Consider the following 18734-nt stretch of genomic DNA (forward strand, 5'->3'; position numbering starts at 1 on the left):
TATTCTAGTGTGGAGATTTTATTAGGATAACTGTGTTTGAGAAAACATAATTTTGAATCTCTGGACAAATCTGACAGTGAACAATAGCCAAAATTTGAAAGCCCTGGAGTAAGAAGTCCAGATGAAATGCTTCATGTGATGATTAGGACCCAAGACCAGACTACACGGTAGCTATGGCCCATAAGGTATCTCATATATAGGCCTATATTAATGTGTGTGATAATGTTTTTATGAAAAAGTACATGTAGAATTAGTGCGAAAGTCATCTGCATGGCTACTCCAAACCAGTGCAATACAGAACCCTCACCTCCCCATTTCTCTTTCTTACTGTACAACAGGAATGGGGGAAAGTAAGGAGACTAGGAATGTATGAGTTGGAGAAGGATGTTCCAGTTTTTGTATCCTGAGGAAACTTCCATAAGAAATGGAATTATAAATAGAAATTAAAGCCATCAGGGAGGAAAGGTTAAGAAATAGGTATAAAAGAAGATTCAGTAGTCAAGAAAGAACATCCCAGAGACAGATCTTGGTTCTAGATCATCAGGATTATTACATATATTTTTTCCAAATTAATTTTGTTAAGGACTTAACTATTTGGTTCCCTTTTGCCACCTTCTGTAGTGACTACTGTCCTAGTTAACTTAATTTGCAATTCTAAAAAAAATTGGTTAGTCACTGCAACCTAATATAAAGTTGGATTATAATGGAGTCAAAGTCAGATGAATTTTTCTTTTCTCCAAGAATTTACTTTATACCCTCCCCACCTCGCCACTGGGTTTTTTGGGTTTTGTTTTTTGGTACCTTGGGTTGAACTCAGGGGTACTCAACCACTGAGCCACATCCCCAGCCCTACTTTGTATTTTATTTAGAGGCAGGGTCTCACTGAGTTGCTTAGTGCCTTGCTGTTGCTGAGGCTGGCTTTGAACTTGTGATCATCCTGTCTCAGCCTCCCTACCAACTGGGATTACAGGCATGCACCACCATGCTGCTGGTTTATAAGTCACAGAAGAAGAAATCACATAGAAATCTGAATGTTTGCTTATTTTGATGTCAGTAAAGTTATTCATACTTCTTTGATGGTAGGCTATTATTATTATTATTGTTTATAAACCCCATCAGTTGCTTTTTTAAAAATACATACATTCTCCCATTCACTCTTGGGCAAAAATCCAAATGAGTTTATGTGTATTTTTAAAATTTGTATGTGTTCTTATAAAATACATATTTACAATTTTCAGTCTATAAAGTTTTTTGTTTCTGTAAGTGGTTTTGTATTGCATATCATTTTCTCTAACATTTTTATTCAGTGATGAATGTTTATGATCCATTTATACTATTACATATTTGTTGCTTTCAACTACTAAGCATTATTCCCATAGTCCACAGTTCCAGTTTTCTAATCCTATCATATCTACCCATGCTAGATACTCCAGATTGCCTCCAACTTCCCACCTCTGCAAGTAATGCCGCAGTGGCATCCTCAGGGATGTCTTCTTGGTAGCTACATAAGAATTTCATGGAAATAGACACACAGGGTAGAATTGTGGTATCACTATATAGACATGTAATAAATGATTCTTTAGTGTATACTCCCACGCAGAGCATGAAGACTTCTATTTGCTGTTTAATGTTTGCCAGACTAATAAGTAATACATAATATCACATTTTTCTGAATTCTAATGAGATGAGGCATATATTCACATTTTTTAAAAAAAATTAGAGTTAATTTAATTACCTCCTTTAAACAGTCTTCATATTTTATAACCATTTCTCTATTGGTACTTTTTTGTTGTTCTTCTGGAGTTGCAAAAGTTTAAACACTTGTAAAAATCACCTTTCTGTTACCTCACCCCCATCTCCATTTGTTTTTTTTTAGTTTTTACAATGCTAGAGATTGAACACAAAACTGAACTTGTGTATGCCAGGCAAATGTGTTACCATAGGGCTGCCAGACTTCCCATCTATCTTGTAACCTTACATTTCATGGCTTTCTTGTAAGGTTTCTTAATTTTTTTATAACCAAATTTATTAGTCATTTTGCCTTAAGATTTGCACATATAAAGTTTTTCTTCCATAATGTTAATCCCAAAGATATTCACCCACATATTTTCATAAATTAAACATTTTTGTCTATATTCTACCTACAATCCACATTTGTACTTGGTGGTAATTATTTTTCTACTAATAGTTGGTTACTTTTCTCAATTCCATCTTCTAAGCAATTCATAGTAATTTGCAGTGTCATTTTTAGCAATTATTAGGTTACTATGTATACATGCATCTTTCTATGAACTCTGTTCAGCTCCATTTAGGTCTGGTATTCTGACAATACCAAAGAGTTTTAATTCTACAGTTTTTTTTACTATTAATATTAGATCAGATGATTTTCCCTTTTAGCCTTTTGGCATGTGTGGATTTTTTTTCAAATCTTAAACTGAGTTTATTAAATTGCTTTTACAAAATTAAAACATCAGTGCTCTAAATCTGGGGAGAATGGATCTCTTTGTATAGCATCACCCAATTCAAGATCATGAAATGTCTTTCCATTATTTCAGTTCATCTTCAATGGCCTCAATTTGAGTTTTAAAATTTTCTCCATAGAGGTTTTATGTACACTTAAGATACTTCTAGATATTTTATGGAATTTGCTGCTTTTATGAATGGTATTGTCTTTTTAATTTTCTGCTGAACTATTGCTGTGCAAAAAAAGAGCTACTGGGAATTTTTATAGGGTACACTTAGAACTATCTAAATCTTTTTGTTCTAGTATTTTGCCTTTGAATTCTATTTCTTTTCTAGGCATATCATATCAATTATAAATAATGACAGTTTATATTTTGGTTTATGATCTACATATCCCTTATTTTTTTCACTCTCATTGCATTGGTTGTAACCTCCATTGTTTCTTAATCTCAACCATAAAGAGACTCTACCCAATGTTTATCAATTAGGTATAATGTTTATTGTATGTTTTTGTCCTCTTTCTTTTGTGTGTGTATCATAATGATCATATATGTCACTTTGCCCAAAACATTTATCTGGTGTTTGGAAGATAAATTATATAGTTATTCTATATTTGACCTTTATCAAGCTCAAAAACTTCTTATAGTTTGACAGTTTTTCTAATCATAACTAAAGTCGTAATTAACCTGCTTTTTCAATATGAGCTAACGTAACAGTATACTATTTTGTAAAGAATTACACTGCTAGATTTCCTATTGTTAAACTATAACTTTGAATTTCTGAAATACACCCTACCTTTTCTTGTTATATTATTTTTATGATACTTTTGATTAGATTGGATACCATTTTATTTAGGATTAATTCAGAAATGAAAGGAATTATTTTTTTCTTGTATTGTCCATGTCTGGCTATAGAGTCAAGAATATACCAGACTCCTGGGTTAGATCTTAGTACAGAATCTTTTTCTATTTTAGGACAATTTTATAAGAAATAAAACAATAATTTCTTTAAACTTGAATGAAATCATCTGTAACACAATCTGGGTCTGGATTTTGGAGCAGATAAGAGGACATCAAAGTTTTAACTTGTTAGTTCTGGTTTGCATAATCAAATTATTTTTCATTGCTTCTTGTGAAATTGAAAAAATTTTACATATTTTTCTGGGAACACAGCAAGTTTAAATTTCCAAATGAATTTTGGTCATAGATATCTGAAATATTTTGCGATTATCTTCTTAATCTATATGGGTTTAGAACATTTCCTGTTTCCATTCTCTACTTGTTGTATTAGCATATCCTCTTTCTCTTTTTGGTTCTTCCTTAATTATTCTTGCCAGAGGTCAGTCTACTTTATGAATCTTTTGCTTTTCATTTATTTTTATCCCTGTTTGTATTTTTTGTTACTAAGGGCTTGCTCTATTCTACTTTTTTTTTTCTTTTTAACTTAAAAGCTTAGGTTATGTTTAAAATCCTTAAATCCATCCTTTTACTGCTGTCTTAGGAGTCAGCACCCCACCCACCCACATTACAGGTCAAGCCAATCTTCAGTCTACCAAGAGGTTTCTTATACTTGTTGTTTTAAAAGTTTATTGTGTTATTTTTAATGCCTGGAATCCTATTGTTTTTCTTGAGTTGCGCTGAAAGGGGGGAGTCAGCAGCCTGGATTAATTACATATTTGGCAAAACTAGACACTAGAAATGATTTTCTGATGTTCACATTCTGCTCAGAGTTCAGTACTCTTCCTAGGAAGTTTCTCCCCCATTAACTGGATCACCCACTCTATCAGCTGATATTTTCAAAGATCTATAGAGATGGTGGAGTTATTTTTTTCCTAAGGAAGAAAACAACACTAAAAGCTTATGTTTGAGGAATTGTAGGTACAGCTTTGTGGTACAGCACTTGCCTAGCGTGCACTTCGTCCCTGGGTTCAATCCCCAGCATTACAAATGTGCTTGTAAGTTTGCATGATGAAATCCAGGTTATTTCAATTACAAATCATATATTTTCAAAGCAAAACATGGAGTATGAGAATCAAATAAAGTACTTCATATGCCCTTGAAACATTAAGTGTAAACACAGTTCAAAGAGTATAAGCTATAGTGATCTAATTTCTTGAGTTATGGTAATTAGTAAAATTACTGCTGGGCTTAGCAGAGACAAAATTATAGTATTTTTTTTGTAACTAGGACTGTTATCCCATATAATATGCAATCAAATAATAGAAAATTTAGCTTCAGTAGGGGATTTCATTTTTCTTTTTTCAACAGTAGAATTTACCATTTATATCTCAATAAATATATTTTGAAATATATATAAGAAACAAAATTTGAATCAAAAACAAATCATAATCAAAAGTATATTTTTATTTCATATGATGGGTTAATTAAATAAAAAGTTCACATTTGATGAATGATTGACACAGTAAAACAAATGTGTGTGTATATATTTATTTATTTACTTACTTATTTGATATTCCAAAACCCTAAAATCAGAAAAAAATAGTTATAACATACATTTTTAAAAATACAGAACCTGAAAAGTTAAATGAGTTGCCAAACCTGACACAGCTAGAAATTTTTAGGTTTGGTTGTCTTTTGGTCAGGGGCGGGGGAATGTCCTGAGTTTTTTTGGTACCAAGAATAGAACCCAGAGGCTCTTAACTACTGAGACACATCCTTAGCCCTTTTTTATTTTTTTATTTTGAGGTAGGGTCTCACTAAGTTGCTTAGGGCTTCAATAAGTCACTGAGGCTTGCTTTGAACTTGTGATCTTCCTACCACAACCTCCAGAGATGCTGAGATTACAGGTATGTGTCACAGCATCTTGCCTCCTTTGTGTGTGTGTGTGTGTGTGTGTGTGTTTTGTTTGTTGGGTTTTTGTTGTTGGTGGTGGTGGGAGTGGTTGTAATAGCAGTTGTGTATGTGTTTGTATGTGTGTGTGTGTGTGTGTGTGTGTGTGTGTGTGTGTGGTGAGGTTTGTTTTTATTTTTTATTTTTTTAACTTTTGTTTTTTATCATGCTACCAAATAAAAGGAAAAGAGAAGAGAAAGTTGGGTGGAGCTAGAAAAGAGGAAGTTGAGAGGGATACATGGGAAAAAGAAAAATATTTATCTAAGGAACTTCCCCAAAACACATTGATGCTGTATTAAAATGCAGTTTGTCTTTATTCAAGTATACTATGTGATCAGAAGAACGTATCTTCTAAAGTGTTGCTTCTGCAGAAAGTTTTATTATATAGCCCTAAGAAGCAACAATTAATACCATATTTTTAAATACAAGCTTGTAATTTTCTAAATGTGTACATCTTTATGGGGTGCATTATGGTAATTCAATGCCTGTATAAAATGTGGATTAATCAAATCCTGGCAATAAGCATTGTTTTAGGTTCACTAAATTTATTTTTAAAATCATAAAATGTTTCTTGCAAAAGACATTACATTCTTTCTGCACAATTCTCTGAACAGATGCCAGGGACATGTGGACTATTGTTATTTTCCTCCCTGTCCCAACTCCCAAAATATTTACAGTGACCACAAACAAAGTAAGGTACTCACAATAATTACATGGAAGGATTTTTTAAAACCATCAACAATGACAAAAAATAAAATCCATGCTATTTCAGAATTTCAATGTTAATTTTTGCATGCCTCCCCAACCTTACTTGTAATGAACTAAAACATTATATCTGGTGAACAGCAAAGATTTCTCTACACATCACATGCAGAACACCTGTGAAGCAGAAGACTGTTGGCTTTTTAAACAGCAGATTAAATAAATAAATAAATAAATAAATAAATAAATAAAAAGATGCAAGACTCCTTCAGTTCTTCTCTAGTCTTAGAAAATCTTTCCATAATACTGTTTCACACTTTCCTGCAGCAAATACTGTGCATTCTGTATTTGGTCCTGTGTTCCTGTGATGGTAATGATCAGATCTTTGTTTTTTTTTGTTTTTGTTTTTTGTTTTATTTTTTAAAGAGAGAGAGAGAGAGAGAGAGAGAGAGAGAGAGAGAGAGAGAGAGAATTTTATTTATTTTTTAGTTTTTTCGGTGGACACAACATCTTTGTTTGTATGTGGTGCTAAGGATCGAACCCGGGCCGCACGCATGCCAGGTGAGCACGCTACCGCTTGAGCCACATCTCCAGCCCATGATCAGATCTTTGGATCTTTCTAAAGGCTCATCAATTTTGACTCATGACAGATTTGCTTAATCTGCTGACCACATTTACCAATAATAGATCCAGCCAAATCTTTGGGAATAGTTACTAGTGTTGTAATAATAGGTCCACCAAGATTGCCATATAAGCCATATCTCCTGCATAGGAATAATCATATCCAGAGCCACCCTGTGGTTCATAAATCATTTGCCATTCTGATGGGCTCCCTGTATTTATCACAGAGTTCCATTGAAACCAACCATGCCATCATAGCCCTCTCCAGCTCTTCTGTCACAGGCCATTAAATCTCCTCCTCTAGTTGGTGGTGGTAGATGAAGAGGAAGATTCCGAGCTCTGCTACCACGCCAGCCACCTCAACCAGGTCATGTAAAAATAGTCATGTAACAATAGTCCACATGTCCCAGGAGGAGAGGGAGAAGGTCTTCAAGGAAGGCTCATATTATCATAATCTCTTCTAGAGGGAGGCATCGGACACCCACCCCTTCCAGGTGACATTCTGTTGAAACCACCTCTTACCTACATGGGAAATCCCACCTGATGTCCACAGTCATCAAACCTCACTGTAAAACCACCATAATCATATGATTCATCATAAAAATTGGGATCATAAGGCTGTGCACATCCTTTGATGGGAGAATCAGATATAAGATCAAGGATGATCTTTTGTGCTCTCTGCCACTCTATCAGGCTTTTCTCCAATAAGAACAACTCTATCAGTGGAATGAGGGCAGCATTCCTGGAAAAACTTGGTTGTTGTCTGTTTTCTTGAAGTTCTTTGATTTTAGCACATTTGACCCCAATAATTCTTCCTGCCAGACTCTGATGAATCAATAGTCTCAACTTTCAGTGAGAGTTGCTTCCTTTATAATGTTGGGAATTTAAGCATTCCACAGCATCAGACTTGAGCAGGAGCTGCCTGGTCACAGTGGGTGATGGTAACTGCAGGTTCTCTTCCAAGTAGAGATGATTTTCTTCAGAATTTTTCCCATAGTTTCAATATTAGCACTGATACTCAATATGCACTGGGGCCCAGCTGTCTCGGACTGAAATACTGGCATAGTAGTCCGACTGGAGAGCCTTAATATTTTTGCCTCCTTTCCCGATCACAGCCCCAGCATTCTTGCTCTGAAGCAGAATTGGTAATTCAACCATCTGATCAGTGTGTCTAGATCTTTTAAATGCTTGCTTCTCTTCTATATCTTCTGCAGGAGACTTACCAAATTCACCACTGGTTTTGGTGTTGGGGAAGGTTTCCTTGGCTGTTTAGTTTCCATATTCTTGTAATAAATGGCTGCAAACAAGTGAAATGCAGGCAAATCATTGAGTCAGTGCAACAGAGAAACAGAGGATAATGGGGACTGCAGTGCTGTCACCTGGAGCTCCCTCTTTTTTTCTCGTTCACGCAGTAACTGGCAATAAACATTTTTGTCTCTTCAGCCATTAATTATTTCTGTGTGTTGGAAACTTCATACTCTTTTGGTCATTTTGAAGTAAATCATAAGTTATTTCACCCAATAGTTAAACAATTGTGCTAAAGAAGAATAAGACTGATTCCTCCACTTGGTATATTTGGTGCCCTTTATGGAATTTCTTTAAGTCCCGCCTCATACCTACCCTTCTTCACCTCTAGTGACCACTACTCCATTCAGTTCATCTATAAGATGGAATTATTGGTTTCCACAATGTTTATCTTTCTGCATCTGGCTTGTTTCACTTAACATAATGATCTCTAGTTCCATCCGTGTTGATGCAAATAACATGATTCCATTCTTTTTATGGCTGAAAAGTATTCCAATGTGTAAATACACCAGTTTTCTTTATTTACTCATTCACTGAAAGACACCCTGGCTGATTCCATATTCGGACTAGCGTGATGGTGCTGAAATATACATGGGAGCGCCAGTTTCTTTTTGATATAAAGATTTCCTCTCCTTTAGGTAAATACCCAGTTGCAGAATTGCTGATCATGATAGTTCATGATAACTGATCAGGTTAGTTTTTGAGATATCTCCATATTTTTCCATATTATAGTTGTACTAATTTATATTCCCACCAACAGTGTATAACAGTTCCCTTTTCTCCACATCTTTGCCAGCAGTTGTTATTTCTTGTGTTTTTGATGATAGCCATTCTAACTGAAGTGAGATATCTGTGGTTTGATTTCCCTTTCTCTGATGATTAGTGAAATTAAGCATTTTTTATGTATTTGTTAGCCATATGATTTTTGATAAGTATTGTATCTGTTTAATTCTTTAGCCCATTTTTAAATTGGATTACTTGGATTTTGTTTGGTTTGGGCTTTTTTGTTTGGTTGGTTTTTCTTTTTCTTCATTTTTCTTTTGTGTGTGTGTGTGTGTGTGTGTGAGAGAGAGAGAGAGAGAGAGAGAGAGAGAGAGAGAGAGAGAGAGAGAGAAAGAGTCTGTGTTTAGCCTTTTGAGTTTCTTATGTATTTGAGATATAATCCTTTGTCAGATATAGAATTTGCAAATATTTTCTCTCATTTCATATATTATCTTAATCCTGTTTGTTTATTTTGCCATTCAGAGTTTCTTATTTTGATGTATTTCCACTTGTCTCTTTTTACTTTTTTTTTCTTTTTGCCTGTGCTATTAGATCCTATCTACAACAAAGTTTAGAAATGTTTCCCCTACATTTTTTTCTGGCAATGATGTCATAGATTCAGGTTTAAGATTTAGGGGTTTCACATATTTTGAGGGTTTTTTTTTTGTGTGTGTGTGTGTATGTGTGTGTGTGTGTGTGTCTGTTGTGTGTGTGTGTGTGTGTGTGTGTGTGTATGATGAGAGGAAGGGATCTAGTTTCATTTCTCTGCATACACATATCCAACTTTGCCAATGAAACTTTTTGAAGTGACTGTCTTTTCTACATTATATGTTCTTGGTATTTTTGTCAAAAATCAGTTTTCTGTATTAATATCTGGGTTTTCTGTTCTCTTCTATGCCACTACCATGCTGCTTTAGTACTTACAGCTTTGAGGTATGTTTTGAAGTCAGGTATTGTTATGCTTCCAGATTTTTTTTTTAATATTTATTTTTTAGTTCTCGGCGGACACAACATCTTTGTTGGTATGTGGTGCTGAGGATCGAACCCGGGCCGCACGCATGCAAGGCGAGCGCGCTACCGCTTGAGCCACATCCCCAGCCCCAGATTTTTTTTTTTTTAAGTCAGGATCTTTTTAGCTATTTTGGATCTTTTGTAGCCTCATATAAATTTTAGAATTTTTTTTTCCTATTTCTCTGAGGAAAGTTGTCATTTTTTTATGGAATTACATTGGTTCTATAGATCACTTTGGGTGGTATGATCATCTTAACAATGTTAATTCTTCTAATACAAGATCATGGATACATTCTCTTTTCATGTCTGTACTTCATAATTTCTTTCATCAGCGCTATAATTTTCATTGTAGAGATTTTCACTTCCTTGGTAAAATTTATTCCTAAATTCTTATAGCCATTATGATTTGGATTGTTTTCTTAATTTCTTTTTCAGAATGTTCATTATTTGAGTATAGAAATGCTACTGTTTTTTTGGATGTTGATTTTGTATACTGCTACTTTACTGAATTTGTTTATAAGTTCTATCAGTCTTTAGGGAGTATTTATATTTTTCTATGTCATATCCAAAAGTGGATAATTTCACTTCACTGTTTCAATCTGGATGGATTTTATTTCTTTTTCTCTGAAGAGACTTTTTTTTTGTTTGTTTCTTCAGCCATTAATCATTTCTAAGTATTGGAAACTTCATACTCTTCTAGTCATTTTGAAATAAATCATATGTTGTTTCACTCAATAGTTAAACAATTGTGCTAAAGAAGAATAAGACTAATTCCTCCACTTGGTGTTTTTGGTGCCCTTTATGGAATTTAAGTCTAATTGCCTAATTGCTCTTGCCAAGATTGCCAGTAGTGTACTAAATAAGAATATGAAAGTGTACATTCTTGACCTGTTTCTGATTTTAGAGGAAACACTTTGATTTTTTTCCCACTTAGTATGATATTGTCCTTTGTTATTTGGGGGTATGTTCCTTCTATAGCTAATATGTTGAACGTTTTTATTATATAGGTTGTTGGATCTCATTAAATGCCTTTTCTGGATTTATTGAAATGATCACGTTTTTTGTCCTTAATTCTGTTGATATGCTGTTTCACATAAATTGAGTCATGTATACTGAGCCACCTTCCATCCCTGGGATGAATCCCACTTGATCATGGTACATGGCCTTTTTGATATTCTTTTGAACTTGGTTTGCAATTTCAACATTTTATTGAGAATTTTTTCATCTTTTTTCATAAGAGCTATGGATCTGTAGTTATCTTTTCTTGTTGTATCCTTTTCTGGTTTTAGCATAAGGGTAATGCTGGCCTTACAAAATGAGTTTGGCAGAGTTCCTTCCATTTCAATATTTTTGGAATAGTTTAAGTAGAGTTTGGAGTAATTCTACCCTAAATGTTTTGTAGAATTCAGTTATAAAGCCATCAGTTTCTGGGCATTTATTTTTAATGAAAGATTTTTTAATTACTGCTTTAATTTCACTACACATTAGATTTTCCATTTCTTTTTAGATTTTTTATTTTTTATTCAATTTTAGTTAAGTTGTACATATTTATGAATTTATTTTTTTCTAGTTTTTTTTTTCAGCTTTGTTTTGTTTTTTGTTTGTTTTTTTTTTTTTTTTGGCACTCCTGGAGGTCTCTGCATATGCTAGGCAAGAGCTTTACCAATGAGTTACATCCTCAAACCTAGTTTTCCAGTATTTTGGCATATCATTGTTTGTAGTAGTTTTTAGGATCTTTTGTATTTCTGTGATATCAATAGTTTTTTTTCATCTCTGATTTTATTTATTTGGGTCCTCTCTTTTTATTTTGGGTAGTCTAGGTTTAGGTTTGTTGATTTTTTTTTTTATATTTTCAAAACAACTCTGTTTTGCTGATCATTTGTATTATTTTTTTAGTCTTGATTTTGTTTATTTCTGCTCTGATCTTTATTATTTCTTTCCTTCTAATAACTTTGGGTTTAAGTCTTTGTGGTGTATTGTTAGATTGTCTATTTGAGACCTTTCTAGCTTTTTGATGTATGTGCTTGAGATTTTTCCATTAATTTATTCCATTAACCATTGGTCATTAGGAATAAACTGTTCAATTTCCATGTATTCACATATTTTACATTATTTTTATTGTTGTTGATTTGTAGTTTTAATCTATTGTGGTTTGAGAAGATCCACGATATGATTTCTTTTTTTTAATTATTAAGACATAATTTGTGACCTAACAAGTTAGCTTTCCTAGAGAATATCCAATGTGCTGATGAGAAGAATGTGTATTCTGTTACTATTGGATTAAATGTTTTACAAACATCTATTAGGGGCATTTTCTCTATATTATGATCAATTCAGATGCTTCTTTGTTGAAGTCTGTAAATTTTTATAATCAAATATTGTCTCTTTTTATGATAAAATATTTAAATTCCTATCTAAAATTGAGAAGTTCAAACAGTCTTGATAGTCTTTCTTTTCAATAGCACATATCCTTGTTTTTTGTTTAGAAAGTGAGGAATTTAATATAATTTTCAAGGGAGGAGATCTTTTTCATGGATGTACACCTATATTCCATTACCCTTTTAAGATACAGTAGCAAGGGGCTGAGTTTGTGGCTCAGTGATAAAGCACTTGCCTAGCATGTATGAGGCATTGGGTTTGATTCTCAGCCCCACACATGAATAAATAAATAAATAAAGGTCCATCAACAACTAATAAAATATTTTTAAAAAAAGATACAGTAGCAAAAGGTTTTAGAAAATCTTGTATTTTCATATATATTGACACAAATAACATCACCTCAATTAATTTTTACCATGGCACTTTTCCAAATTTGATGGGAATTGTTGAAGTTTGATATTAGAGAAGGAAAGAGAAGGGAAAAGAAGCAAGTCAAAGAAAATTGGAATAGAAAAGTCAGGGGGAAAATGAAGAGTACTAGCATAACAAACATTCTACTAAGTGCTTTGAAAACATTCTCTTTTCATTTTCCTGAAAACCTAGTAAGTAAATTGTTTCTAGCCAGCTGACAAATGAGAAAAACTATATCTCATAGAAGCTAGTTTAAGATCTTTAAGTGTTCAAAGTAAAGATACCACTGCATTGATGTTTTAGTGTTGGTAACAGGGTGAACTAAGATATAGTATGTTATTGTTGAGTCTTTTTTTTTTTTTTTTAGAGGAGAGGGAGACAGAGAGAGAGAGAGAGAGAGAGAGAGAGAGAGAGAGAGAGAGAGAATTTATTTATTTATTTATTTTAGTTCTTGGAGGACACAACATCTTTGTTTGTATGTGGTGCTGAGGATCGAACCCGGGCCGCACGCATGCCAGGCGAGCGCGCTACCGCTTGAGCCACATCCCCAGCCCTATTGTTGAGTCTTTTGAGCTCAAAATATGCCACAAACATAAAGTGCACCAACTTGTGCACTTTAAAAAATGGAGGAGTAAATATTTCCAGAGCTATGGGAGAATTCCTGGCTCTACTAAAAGGACTTCTATCCAGGACTCTTAGATTGTTAATTGTCCTGAAGGACAAATGTAAGTTCTTAACATACTTTCAGCATCAGGCTCCCTAGGAAAAGAGGAAAGGTATAAATGTTCCTCTACCTTGGAATTTCTGCCTGGGTACTCAGAACAAGACAATACAAAACCAAATAAACATAAAGCCCCAAACAACAATTAAATTATTCAATTTCAAGAGAACTATGATTTTAATAGACATTATTATTTGAAACTTTATATTAAAAATTCTTAACTGGATAGTTATTAATGTGTATCAGAGCCCATTTATATTTTTTTCCAATAATTTACTTTTCATTTCCTATTGGCTGTGATGAGAATAGGGAAAGCACATACATGAAGAAGATTCTAAGCCTAAAGGGGGAAAGAAAGAATACCTCTGTTCTGGAACCATGAAATCAGCAAGAGATGCAAAAATTATATTCCATTATGATTGGAAATGCTGACAACTATCCAAGTACTATTTATGTAAAATACTTCTATATTTGCTTTAATAAAATTTGAATGTTGTTTTGGCATTTAGTTAAAATCATCTAATCTATATGAATATGGAAATATTATCTCATTCCTTGAGAGCCCAGAGTCATAGCCCAAAATAGAACCTAGAAAGGATACTGAAGGAAGGACTGAAATGGTGATACAAAGAGAGAAGATATTAATAATCTTTACAAATGTCTAAATGGTAATTATTTATTCCATAAAGTCAGAACAATTTAGAGATCTTTCCTTTCATTGAAAGATAACCCATGAAACTCACACCTATAGAGAATTTCTCGGCATCTATAGAGAATGTCTGGGGCCAGACATAGTGGGGCATGCCTGTAATCCTAGAGGTTCAGGAGGCTGGGGCAGGAGGATCACTGAGTTCAAAGCCAGGCTCTGCAATTTAGCTAGGTGCTAAGCAACTCAGTGAGACCAAATACAAGGGCTTGGGATGTGGCTCAGTATTTGAGTGTCCCTGATTCAATCTTCAGTACAAAAAAATAAAATAAAAGATAATGTCTGGGTACCTAAATACAAATCAGCCCAAAAACTCTTATGAGAAAGATACAAGGCTGAAAAAGATGAAGTCAGAATGCCCTATGGTAATTCAAGAATCATTCCAAATTTGTTTCCATGTCTTTAAATAAAAGGACAGCAAAGATTTTATTTTGAAAGACAATGAAATTATATACCGTGCTATATAGAGGTGGAGAATTAAACATGAATATATTTATGTTCCCTTCTATGCCTAAGATTATAAGAGCAAGATTCTTTGAACTTACCTAAGTACTTTGGATAGAAATAATCCTAGAATAAAAGAAAAAAATATGTATATTAGCAAGCATAAATTTCATTATAGAATTACAACTTAAATGTTATAATATTTTCATGTTAAAGATAGAAATAATTTAGATTTAATTTTCACATTATAAATTTATTTTTGCAATAAAATATACAAACAGTAGATAATTTAAGCCAACAATATGACTAAAAATAAAGGACCATTGATCAATTAAATCATGTTTCAAAAGTTTCCAGTCTAAAAGCAGGTTCTGTTTAAGATGACAAATATAATCACATATGTCCCCTTTTTGTAAATCTTTTAATTTTCCATAATGATTAAGTGCCTATTTGATACATTTTATATCATGATGATTACTCAAACCAGATTCAATGTTGAATATGAGTGAAATATTTGGAGTGAACTAAAGTAATTACCATATAGCATTTGTTGTGCATGTAATATCTTACATATAAATTGGCTACGTACCAAAACATAGTCTGTAAATCAGTAATTTGGACTAAGGAATGCACATTATAAAAGGGGGGAAAATGTTAAAAATTTCTGATGGTAAATTTCCCATGCTGGTTCAAAAAAGCATTTTCAGGTCATAATATATCAAACAGACAACATTAACAGCATAAAAATACTTATGCAAAACCAGAATTCCTGCACAAAGACATATTCAGTGTTCCAGGTTAATAAGTACTAAACATATCTTTATGCAGTATAAAGTTCTCACTGCTTCCTCCTCTCAAATATAAACCATATAACACATGTCTACTGGTTTATAAGGAAGGGATTTCATACTGAGTAATTCAAACAACAGTATTGTTTTCTCCAGAAAAGCTTGGAAGTAGCAAGAAATGGATTCAATGAGTGATGAAATGATGGTGAAAGGAATATGCTAGGGATGGTGAGGAGGCATCAGGGTAAATGTGAACTAAGAGCATTAAGGATGGCACAGGTCAGGAAATGATAAATAGTAACACATGCTTCCCCCCACCCTTTCATTTCTCCCATTTCTGCCTTACTCCTCTGCCATCACTTTCTCTTCTGTCAATGAAAACAGTTTTAGAATTAGTGAAGATGAAGAAGCACCTAAATGAGTGTTCCTTTTGCACCATCTTTCCTCTTCCCCCGTGATCTTCTACCTCACTTTTGCTACTTAGAGGCTAAACTCTAAGAACATGTCTACAATGTTATAAGTACAAAGTCAAGTATGTATTAATAATGTATTTTGGGCATGTTTTAAAGTATTCCAGAAAAACAAAATAAAAACTAGAGTAGGTGTGATAGAGAACAGGAAAATAAAAGTGCAGATTATGGATAGCTGTTGAAGGGGAGGTGAGTATAATAATGGAGTTCATTTTATTTTTCTTTCTACTTTGCTATATATTTAAAAATTTTAAAATAAAAAAGGATGTGTTTGTTTAAATATACTATATTATTTTATTACAAAAATTTATAATAATTTAGAGTGTGCACACTTTCCTTTTTTGTTATGGAAATATAAACTATGTAATGTAAATGTAAAATTCTACACAATAATGTATTCTTCTACATTGCGTGGGATAAAATATTTTTTTTCTTGTCAGTTCTTTACCCATAAAAGCAACACAACAGAGAGAGAAATATTTTTATTCAATCCCAAAGAGATTAAAAATTAATCTTTGGGAAGTATTCTCTGTGAACCTATTAGAATAGGTGAAGGCAAAAAAAGATTCAAGAGGAACCCAAGAGAACACAAGTTCCTACAGTCTTAGACAGATTCTCTAACTACAGACAAAATTCCTGCTCATTCTTACTCCTCTATTTTCAGGGCACTGAGAGCCACTGCAGAGGTTCCAGAGGTACTTTGCTCATGCTTTCTTTCTCTTTTGCTCTAGGCTGTATCCTTCGTCTCAGGAGAAACATCACATCGAGGTTGACCTGAAGGTTATCAGATTGGAACTCTCACTCTCACTCTGCTTCTTAAAAGCACTATTTACACATGGGTTACCCACAGGACATGCTAAAGAACTTCTTCTCCTAAAAGAATTAGGGACTAACAATAAGGCCTGGGGGTCCTATATGATATTTAAGGGTCTTTATGGTTTTATTTTTGTGGACTGACATGTAAGGTTTGATATGCTGAAGAATATAACTGATAAGGAGTGGGTTCAGGAAACTTCCCAAGGGCTTGTAGAATAAAGTAAAGTATACTCAGCATATAAAACACTGTGAAAATGCTCTGCATTAAATGGCCTTGTTTCTAGAGCCTGGTTAATATTAAATGGAGAGATTCAATGAAGTGGAGTAATAATAACATACGCACAATGTATATGTACTTGAGACATCCTCTCCTCTACCCTATATACTACCAAGTTCTGGTTAGGAGACAATATTTACAAACTAGGAGGTCAATACTATTTGCTGATAATGAGGTATAAGTGTATTAGTCAGAAGATATTGTTATGGCAGTAATGTCTTCCTAACAAGCCCACCTTCCTTTAAATGTACTTTCTCCTGAAATGGAAGTGGTTATGTGTGGGATCTCTTTTCTTTTTCTTTTTGGGACCGGGATTGAATTCAGGGGTACTGGACCACGGAGCCACATCCCCTGCCCTATTTTATATTTTATTTAGAGACAGGGTCTCCCTGAATTGCTTAGCACAACTCTGTGACAAAGTGTGATAGTGGCTATGAATTCTTACCGTTTCCGGATTGTTTTCAAAGACTTCCCTTGCTTCTTCTTTGTTGCATAGTTCTTCAATGCATTCTCTTTCAAGATTGCCCTTTTTGGTTTCTTCTAGTAAAGAGTTTGCGCGGCGTCTCCGAACCAGGACTTGTGAAGCATGCTCTTTTGACAAAACTGAAGAAAAAAACAAGTTTAGATGAATAAATTTTTCATCTCCCCTCTAAGATATATTATTTTATTAAGGAATTAGAGTTAACATAATTTTCTGCCCATGAATTGTATGATATTTAAATTGCTATAGTGAAGTTAAGAAAAGATGCAGATAAAAAACACTTTGGCTAATATCTCAGAAAGCAAGGTAGGTGTGAAGCTATAGCACTTTTACAATGATCTAAACAAATTATTCAATTCATGCATGAGGCTAAACACAACTGATAATATTCAATATTTACCTTATGATAGCTTCATTTGAAAAACATCACGCAAGAATGATTATGTCAAAAATTATAGCCATATTGTCTTTAAAGCACGAGAAATAAACTTTCTCAGTTTTAATAGAAAACTTCTGGGACCTCTTGGATATAGAGCAATGCAGGAGTATAGGCTAAGCAGCTATTTGAAAGGTACCTGATAGTCTTAAACATTTGATTATTTATACATACAGGGAAATAAAAAGTCCATGGCAAAGAAAGACCTTATGCAAAATTCAATAAATAGATGACAAAGAGAATTGATAACTTTGACTACATAAAAATGTTTAAATAGTTGAACAACAACCAATGTAATACAACAAAGCTCAATGCTAAGCAACAGATTAAAGAAAATTGTGTGTATTATGTGAAAAAGAAAATAACATTTAGAATTTATAAATAACTTTCACAAATTAAAACATTAGTTAACTCATACTGGAAAGTATTCAAGGTTATATACAAGGTTAAATACAAAATCACTCAAATAATGTAAATAAAATATAAAGAAAATAATATAAAGATTGTTGGCAAAATAAAAGTTTGAAACAACCTAAATGTCTGTCAAGAGGGGAATAGAAAATAAGCCAAAATATACCTGTACTATGGAATAATATGCAGCATAAAAGTAAGTACTCTTCTTCTAAAGATCTGAAAGATACATCTTAAAATACAAGTTGAAGGATACTATACCCAGAATATATGCCCATATACATCAGCCAAAGTTACACATTTATAAATAGTATACACAGAAGAGAGGTTGACACTCAAACTGGGTAATAGCAATTATATTTAAAGAAAATGGTAAAAAATGTAAAGTTTTCCCTATATTATATTAGTATGTTGACTAGGATGTTGTTTTTTAATGAAAAATTAAAAAGTACCAATCAAACTTACAAAAAAAAATTATCCAGATTTTAATTGTAAATGGACTTTTTACTAAGATAAAGAAGTGATATAGACAGAATTTATTCTCCTTGGTTTTATTGCCTGTTAATAAACAATAAATTCTCAAAAAGTGACAAAGAGAAAAAAAGTTCTAATCAATGATTATCATACTTACTAGCTCAATAACCTAAACTATTTCAAGAGGGAAGTAAGTAATATTACTCT

At 33.2% G+C, this 18734-nt stretch overlaps 1 protein-coding gene and 1 pseudogene across 3 annotated transcripts in view; both read right to left on the reverse strand.

Moving 5' to 3' along the window:
* Nucleotides 1-18734, reverse strand: part of PROS1 (protein S) — a 96861-nt gene that overhangs the window by 51126 nt on the left and 27001 nt on the right. For both annotated transcript variants that reach the window (XM_081302246.1, XM_081302247.1), the window contains exons 2-3: nt 17171-17328; nt 14476-14500 (exon numbers count right to left, since the gene is read on the reverse strand). In XM_081302246.1, the coding sequence (XP_081158372.1) occupies nt 14476-14500; nt 17171-17328 (183 nt within the window). The remainder of the gene's footprint in view (nt 1-14475; nt 14501-17170; nt 17329-18734) is intronic.
* Nucleotides 6300-7915, reverse strand: LOC308653623 (heterogeneous nuclear ribonucleoprotein K-like; annotated as a pseudogene). Its single transcript has 3 exons — nt 7037-7915; nt 6589-6993; nt 6300-6397 (listed from the first exon to the last, which is right to left on the reverse strand). The product of its transcript is annotated as a heterogeneous nuclear ribonucleoprotein K-like (transcript).

This window comes from Spermophilus citellus (assembly GCF_964194105.1).
Source record: "Spermophilus citellus genome assembly, chromosome: 7".
Classification (NCBI taxonomy): domain Eukaryota; kingdom Metazoa; phylum Chordata; class Mammalia; order Rodentia; family Sciuridae; genus Spermophilus; species Spermophilus citellus.